Source organism: Scomber japonicus, chromosome 7 (genome assembly GCF_027409825.1).
Source record: "Scomber japonicus isolate fScoJap1 chromosome 7, fScoJap1.pri, whole genome shotgun sequence".
Lineage (NCBI taxonomy): Eukaryota > Metazoa > Chordata > Actinopteri > Scombriformes > Scombridae > Scomber > Scomber japonicus.
This window is the reverse complement of record NC_070584.1, coordinates 30,514,442-30,523,085: the sequence shown is the minus strand read 5'-3', so window position 1 is coordinate 30,523,085 and position 8,644 is coordinate 30,514,442. Positions and strand designations below refer to the sequence as shown.

Genomic DNA, 8,644 nt, shown 5'->3' with positions numbered 1-8,644 from the left:
ACACACACACACACACACACACACACACACACACACACACACACACACACACACACACTACCTCCCCAGCTGAGTTTGAATAGGAGTGGCACTGAAGAGAAAAGCGTTTTTTTGGCTCAGCAGGTTGGAGAGGGGTGTGGTCACCAGCCTCCAAAAACTATCCTGTGCTGCAGTTTGTTTGCAGTCTGCACCAGAGGGACCAGAGGGACCAGCGGGGGACCCGGATCGGACCACCTGCTTGATGCGCCTCTCCTCTGCTCGCTTTTCCCCGGAGTTTCCACCCGGTAGCTTCCTCCTTATAGTCGCTTTGGGTTAGGGGTTTCTTTCTGGTCAAAATGAGCCAGTACGGGTCCCAGAGTGCCCTGAACATGGGCCGCAGGATGGGATCCAGAGGCGACTTGACTGGCGGTGGGAACTATCAGTACGCACGGAGCGAGGTAATGCACGGAGGAGGTAATGGATACGAACCCTACACGGACGGATACAACACCTACACCTTTTCAAAGTCGTCTTTGCCAGGCGGGATGGTCCAGACCATGAGCATGGGAGGCGGAATGGGAGGCGGAATGAGGTAGACATTTATTTATTTATTTCTTGGTTCATTACACAACAGTTTTAAAATTCTCTCTCACACTCTCCTGACTGCCACCTGTTGCCTGTCTCTGCGCACCAGGAAGCATTTTGTTGGCCTCTCTGCAGGGAGTACGCATGTCAGTCTAAAAAAACTGCTTTCTATTAATTATTGATAACGACAGCTGGTTTTTATTTCAGCCATGCAAACCCCAAACCCAAAAGAAGCTCTGGTATTTGCAGCCTTAACCCTAAAACCCCAAATTACCAAAAATGCATGATCATATTTGCAGGGATCTTAAAGTCTTATGTGCATACTTTGTAATATTTACAACAAGTATTTGCAAAGAGTTTGGCATGTTTGGTTTCATCATTCAGGTTGTTTGTGGAAGGAGTAACAAAGTAAACTGATAGTATCCTGTGATAATAAAACAAGGCTGCAGTGTAATAAATGTCTTATACTGTCCCCATAATGCACCGGGGCTTCTGTGTTTCTTCATGTTCTTTGCACAGCAGCTAGTTTCTCTCTATGGGGAGGAACACTCACTTTAGATTTATAGCTCACATTGAAATGCTAAGTTCCCTGCAGCAGCTCAACACTGACTCTTTATTCCAGAGTCCTGTTTGTCCACAGTATCACCCACAGAGGAAATATGTCACTGTGGTAACTGTGGGACAAGGAGAGAGAGAGAGAGAGAGAGAGAGAGAGAGAGAGAGAGAGAGAGAGAGAGAGAGAGAGAGAGTGAGAGTTTGGCCAACTTCATTACAAGATGTTTGACACCAGGTTGTTGCAGCGTAGTTGAAGTTGCAGAGTGATTCAGAAGAAAGTCATGCAATTATTAAACTGTGCAGCTAGAGCCATGAGTCACCTGGATAATATGACATGATGTAGCATGTAGTGGATTTTTTTTTTTTTTAATTATCTGCTTGTTTGTCTGCTGATAAATAACAAGAAATTATAAAACAGAGAGGACAGTTTGGATTTATGTAGTTTGGGAAAGGTGTCTTGGTCGTATAGTTGGTCCTCCTAGATGTTAAAAAAAATATTGGTTGATGTATTATTATTAGATTTATTCTTTTAATGCTCAAAATCTAAATTGGTATCGTCCAGTATTGGCTTTTTTCTGACTTCCATACGTCCATAAAATGTACATTTGAAGCATTAATTCATCAGTCAGCTCTTAATTAACATGTGAACTATAAATGTAATGTAATGTCTGACCTACTTATCAATAATAATAATAATAATAATAATAAATACTACTCATTTACAGAGAAAGTGGAGTAGACGATAGAGTTCATCAGTAGCTAAGTTAAGTTTTAATAATTCATTTGAGAATGAACTGAGCTCAGACATGAACTCAACCTCCTCTCGTCTCTCTTTTCAATATAAGATGATGATTATGTCACATGTTAACTTTGCTCAGCCCTCACACCACTATAAGACACCACAAATTACTGTCATATAAACCACATGGCATACATCATCCAAAATTATATGACACTTTCCCCTCCCAGAAAAACCACACACCAGTTAAATAACTTACAAAATGCAAATTCCTACAAATAAAGTTTATGTAATTATAACTTAACAAAAGCAAGACCAGACAATGTGAAGATATCAAAACAGCAATTATTCTTATTTTTGATCATATGTCGCTTTTTGTTATAGATAGTTATCAGATAAAGTAGGACAGACTTAATTAAATGAACTGTTTCATCCAGTATTCACTATTATTAGTGTAGAGAAAAAAGGAAATGCATGAGAAGCTCAAATTAGAGACTTTTTCTTGCATTTTGGCTTAAAAAAGTGACTAAAACCACCATTTGATTATCCAAATAGTTACTTATAAAAACTCTTACGATAGATTAATTGACTCATTACTGCAGCTCTAGTCAGCAGCAGCCCTAAAAATGTGACAAGATCAGTTTAAGGGGTCACGAGATGATTAACAGTGTAAGAGAACATGAGTCAGCTGTGGAGAATTATATTATATCTTCTGACTTTTATCAAATATTTTCCCATTTTTTGCAAAAATCCTGGTCAGTTTCACTTCGTCAGGGCACTAAAAGCATTCAAATGACACAATCTGAGAAGGGAAAATCAATCTGGTGAAACTGCTTCCAGCTTTTTTGACATGTGCAATGTGTCGGAAGTAAACATGGCTTCATCTTACAGGATTACATAACGCTCATTCATGCAGGTGTTAACACTCAAAGCTGTTTTTTCTGATAATGCAGCTGTGAATGTTCATTGTATGCTTGATGATGATGAGTTTACTCTGCTGCCCTCTGCAGCGGCTCCAACCTCAGTGGCATCAACCAGAAGGCCATGATCCTGCAGGGCCAGTGCCAGGAATACCTGAAGAAAGCCGAGTACGCCCTTCAGTCTGTGAGTCAGAGTTTACCTTGTCATACTACTTTTTTTGGCTCTTGCACATTAAAAGCATGTATGGTTAATTCTGGAGGTTTTTATAGCAAAAGAAGAAGAACTAATGCAATAAAAAAGAAAGACAGAAGTGTTGTTTGGTGGTAAAAATGAGCAACTGATACCCCTTTTTCACCGAGCTGGTGCTGGTTCGGAGCCAGAGCCTGACTAAGCACCGGTTATTTGCTTTTCCACCGCCAAAGCTCCAGCCCCGAGCCTCTGAACGGGAGCCAGAGCAAGCACCAAATCTTTGCTGGTCTAAAGCAAGAACCGATGACAGCAACGGACTGGGGGCGGGGCTAACGTTTATTAGCCGGCTAGCGGGGTTAACGTTTATTACCCATAGACTGTATAAAAGAAAGTATAAGTTACTAATAATAAGTTACTTCCGCATTGGCCTCATTTCAGAGGACCGGAACTCCCCGCCTGTTATTAGCCGGCTAGCGGGGTTAACGTTTATTAACAGACTAGCGGGGCTAATGTTTATTAGCCGGCTAGCGGGGTTAACGTTTATTAACAGACTAGCGGGGTTAACGTTCATTAGCTGCCTAGCGTGGCATTTACAGAGGGTTAACGATTTGTTGATTAAAAGTACCTAACCCTTTTATCATTTTTTGCCAGAGCTGTCGTCGTCTTCTTCTTCTTCTTCTTCTTTGTTTAAGGCAGGCTAGATGCCTTGTGGCGCGCTGGCCACGTTATACAGTGACGTAATCGCGTGGCTCTTTGCCGGTGGAAAAGCAACAGGTTCGTAAGAGGTGCTTGGATTAGCACCAACTGAGCACTGGCTCTAGCACTAACTCCCAACCAGCACTGGCTCCAGCTCGGGGGGGAAAAGGGGTATGATTATGAATGTGTGTGTTCAGACATGAAATAGAAACCAAGCTTATTATGAAGGTATTTGGTTTATTTATCTGTTCCTGAAAGCAAACCTACCCTCCACTGATCATAATGAAACCATTAAATAACCTGCTGATAGATTTATATGGTTGATCAGAGTTAAGTATAACACAACCTTCGTGTTCTGCAACTTCTCGTCTGTTTCTTGCCTCTGAGTGTGAAACCCGGCAGTGTCTTCTTGAATGACATGGTGTGTGTGATTTAATTGGCATCTCAGTCGCTTCCTCATAATTGGGTGTGTCAGTGCAAATCAAATTCAGTGTCGAAAGATTTCAAAATGTGACTGGTTGTATCACATCCATCCTCCACACAAAATGTCAGTCACTTTATACTCTTTACTTTATTTGGTTAAACTTCTTCCAGTTGGTAGATTTACTTTGATCTTACTTAACCCTTGTGTTGTCCTCCCAGGTCAAATTGACCCCGTCTTATTCTTCTTTCCTCCCTTCCTTACTTCCTCCATCCCCCTTTCTTCCCTCCCTTTTCCTTCTCTCCTTTCCTTCCTTCTTCCTTCTTTCCTTTCCTCCCTTCCTTCCTTCCTCCCTCCTTTCCTTCCTTCCTCCCTTCCTTTTTTCCTCACTCCCTCCTTCTCTCTTTCTTTCCTCTGTCCTTCTTTCCTTTCCTCTCTTCTTCCTTCCCTCCTTCCTTTCTTCCTCCCTCCTTTCCTTCCTTCTTCCTTCCTCCCTTCCTCCCTCCTTTCCTTCTTTCCTTTCCTTTCGTCCCTCCCTCCCTCCCTCCTTTCCTTCCTTGCTCCCTCCCTTCCTTCCTTCCTTGACTCGAGGACAACAGGAGGGTTAATAAAATCAGTTTGGTAAATGTGGCCGACAGTCTGCAGTTAACCCTCAAATACTTTCATTTTACATTTGAAAGCAGTAAATACATCCTAAATACTTTTTACTTTTAGCCTGAAACTCCTTAAAACATTTTAATGCAGCTGATAGATATTTGTTTTAGAGTTTTTGACCCATATTTATTCAAAAATTCAAAAAAATACTGTTGCATTTTTCACATTTAATATAGTTAATGTTTTTTCCTCCATAAATGAGAAGTGTAAATACTGAATAATAAACTCTCTCATCTCTCTGAAAGCTTCATTAAGGATTAATCTCACTAATTATCTGTGAATCAGCGTCTGTAATTTTCATTTCACTGGGTCTTAAAATGTTGAGATTTAGAAGGTAGCATCTTTATTGGTGGAAAATCTGTGTCTTCCGTATAAGATAAGATAAGATAAGATAAGATGTTCCTTTATTAGTCCCACGATGAGGAAATTTGCATTATCGTGGGACTAATAAAGGAATATCTTATCTGATCTTATTCCGATGACACTTCCACAGATTTTCCACCAATAAAGATGAAATGAAAATGACTTTTAATCCTGTGTCCTTTTTATTAATTGCTTATTTATCTCTTATTATATGCCAAACATGTTATAAAATCAGTATTTTTACATTATCACGTCTTTTCCTGTTAAGATAGTCTCAAATATTTCCTCGTAATGTGCTCAGAGTTCACCCAATTGAATGTGACTTTGTTTATGTAGCCGGCAGGACTGGACGTATAAAACTGCACGTCATTATTTATGAGTCAGAGAACTATGAACAAAGACAGGAAGAGAGTTGTGTTTTGATAGGGATAGGAGGAGAAGGAGAAATGAAGAGTGGAGAGAGAGAAAGGAGAGGAGAGAGAAGCACAACATTGGACATTTAAACAACTAAATATTTCTGGATGTGTGTATATTTATATTTCTCTCTCTGCACATCAGTTTATATGCAGCTCTCTATCTACACTGAAGATCTGATGATAAACAATCTGCATGTCTTCATCCAGTCAGAAATATATTACAGAAGCACTTATTTTTCATCTTAATCAATTTAATGACATGTTAGTAGAATATAAACCCAGTAGAGCTCTGAGATCTACTGACTCAGGTCAGATAGTTGAGCCCAGAATTCAAAGTTCAAACTAAACATGGTGAAGCAGCTTTTACACAACTGGAACAAACTACCAGCAGAACTGAAATCATTTTTAAATCCAGGTTAAAAAACATTTCTCTTCTCCTGTGCTTATGACTGAGCTCTTTTAACCCTCCTGTTATCCTCAAGTCAAGGAAGGAAGGAAGGAAGGAAGAAAAGGAGGGAGAGAGGAAAGGAAGGAAGGAAGGGAGGAAGGAAAGGAAGGTAGGACGGAGGAAAGAAGGGAGGAAGGAAAGGAAGGAAGGACAGAGGAAGGAAGGAAGGAAGGAAGGAAAGAAGGGAAGGAAGGAAGAAAAGGAGGGAGGAAAGGAAAGAAGGAAGGGAGGAAGGAAAGGAAGGAAGGACAGAGGAAGGAAGGAAGGAAAGAAGGAAGGAAGAAAGGAAGAAAAGGAGGGAGGAATGGAAAGAAGGAAGGGAGGAAGAAAAGGAAGGAAGGACAGAGGAAAGAAGGAAGGTAGGAGGGAGGAAGGAAGGACAGAAGGACGGAAGGAAGGAAGGAAGAAAAGGAGGGGGAAAGGAAGGACGGAAGGGAGGAAGGAAGGAAAGGAAGGGAGGAAGGAAGGAAGGAACAGTCAAAACAAACAGGGTCAATTTGACCCGGGAGGACGACAGGAAGGTTAAAGCACTTTACATTTTAATCTTTCATTTGCACTCTATGTCCTTTTAATGATTTTAAAGCTAATCATTATTTTATGCTGCAATCTTATATTTAATACTATGTTTTAATGTTTCTCAAATTACATGTTTTTCTGTTTTATGTAAAGCACATTGAGTTGCCATTGTGTATGAAATGTGCTATATAAATAAAACTGCCTTGCCTTAACACACAGCAGATATGAAACTATTTCTCTGCCAGGTTTCACATAACTATAATAATATTATTGAACTTGGTCATAGTCAGTTACAGGATTGTTATTTAATAAAAGGGAGTTAAGCACAGATATGACAGATTTTGATATTATCATGTGGAGGTAAGGTCAGTTTCACCTCGTTATATCAGTTTCTTCCTGTGCAGCTTTATGAATGTTGTGTTTTTTGATATTTAAGGGCGGTTCCCAGGGCGACGCAGAGCGCTACATGGCGATGGCCAAAGAGACCATCGAGCAGCTGAAGGGCTGTGCGATGGACCTGAGACAGATGGGACAGCCGAATGAGAACGTAGTCAGAACGTGAGGAAGACTTTTTCTTATTTCTGTAACCCTCAATGATGTAAATAGACGTCCTATAAAACCAAAAGTCCCTTCTGTCTTCCTGATCTGTAGTTTGGAGATATGTAAAGACCAGCTGAAGGGCGTCCACATGGCCATCAGCGGCACCATGACGAGGAGGAGGAGCACCAGAGGGTCCGGAGGCTGGGAGGAAGTGGGAAGGAACTTCCACGATGGCATGGCCTGGATCGCACAGCACAAAGTAAGTACACACACACACACATGCACACACACGCACACACACACACACACACACACACACACACACACACACACACACACACACACACACACACACACACACACACACACACACACACATGTAAGTAAGTACAAATGTAGTTGTTGCATGTTTAAGCTATGAGCCAAATGTATTTATATAGCAACAAGGCTAAATTCATAGTGCTTTACATAAAACATAAAATGCATCAATACAGCATATAAAACAACAACATGACACAAAATAAAAAGTGTTTAATTGGAAATAAAATGAAGCTAAAATAGAATAAAACAAATAAAAACAGGAAAATATAAAGTTACAGTGCAGAGTGTAAGATGTTAACCCTAATATTTGGACTTCAGTAATTGAATAAAAAATCAGTAAAATACAGAAAAGTCTTCAGCTGTGAATTAAAAGAACTGAAAGTTGGAGCAGACATGCAGCCTTCTTCCAGACATGTGGAGAATAAAAACATAAAGAAAGTTCATCCTGCTCTAAGAAAGGCTGTAAAGTTACGATGAACCGGTACCTATTTATAAGAATGAACGTTACAATTAAGAACATAATTTATTCAAAATGTATCTGTGCTTCTTTAACCCTCCTGTTGTCCTTGAGTTAAGGAAGGAAGGAAGGAAGGAAGGGAGGAAGAAGGAAGGAAGAATGGAAGGGAGGAAGAAAGAAGGAAAGGAGGAAGGAAGGAAGGGAGGATGGAAGAAAGGAAGGAAAGGAGGAAGGAAGGAAGGGAGGAAAAAGGAAGGAAGTATGGATGGAAGGAAGGAAGGAAGAAAGGAAAGGAGAGAAGGAGGAAAGAAAAGGAAGAGAGGAAGGTAGGAGGGAAGGATGAAGGAAAGAAGGACAGAGGAAAGAAGGAAGGAAGGAAGGAAGGACAAAAGGAAAGGAGGGAGGGAGGGAGGGAGGGAGGAAAGAAAAGAAGGAAGAGAGGAAGGTAGGAGGGAAGGAGGAAGGAAAGAAGGACAGAGGAAAGAAGGAAGGAAGGAAGGAAGGAAGGAAGAAAGGAAAGCAGGGAGGGAGGAAAAAAAAGAAGGAAGAGAGGAAGGTAGGAGGAAAGAAGGACAGAGGAAGGAAGGAAAGAAGGAAGGAAGGAAGGAAGGAAGGAAGGAAGGAAGGAAGGAACAGTTAAAACAGACAGGGTCAATTTGACCCGGGAGGACGACAGGAAGGTCTTTGTTTCATGTTGTGTTTATTTAATCTTTCTACTGCTGCCTAATGAATTGGCCGTTGGCGACAGTAAAGTTATTGAATCTTGACTCTTGTTATCTGAGTTATTAAAATTTAATGATGCTGTTGATGGTTTGTTTATGTTGGCCGCGTCTTATTAAACAGA

General features: G+C 40.7%; 1 protein-coding gene across 1 annotated transcript in view; it reads left to right on the top strand.

The window, feature by feature from the left end:
- The first annotated feature begins 335 nt into the window (after positions 1–335).
- Positions 336–8,644, top strand: part of LOC128362303 (desmoplakin-B) — a 31,447-nt gene continuing 23,138 nt past the window's right edge. The window contains exons 1-4 of the mRNA XM_053323044.1: positions 336–571; positions 2,869–2,962; positions 6,919–7,040; positions 7,134–7,281. Coding sequence (XP_053179019.1) covers positions 336–571; positions 2,869–2,962; positions 6,919–7,040; positions 7,134–7,281 — 600 coding nt within the window. The remainder of the gene's footprint in view (positions 572–2,868; positions 2,963–6,918; positions 7,041–7,133; positions 7,282–8,644) is intronic.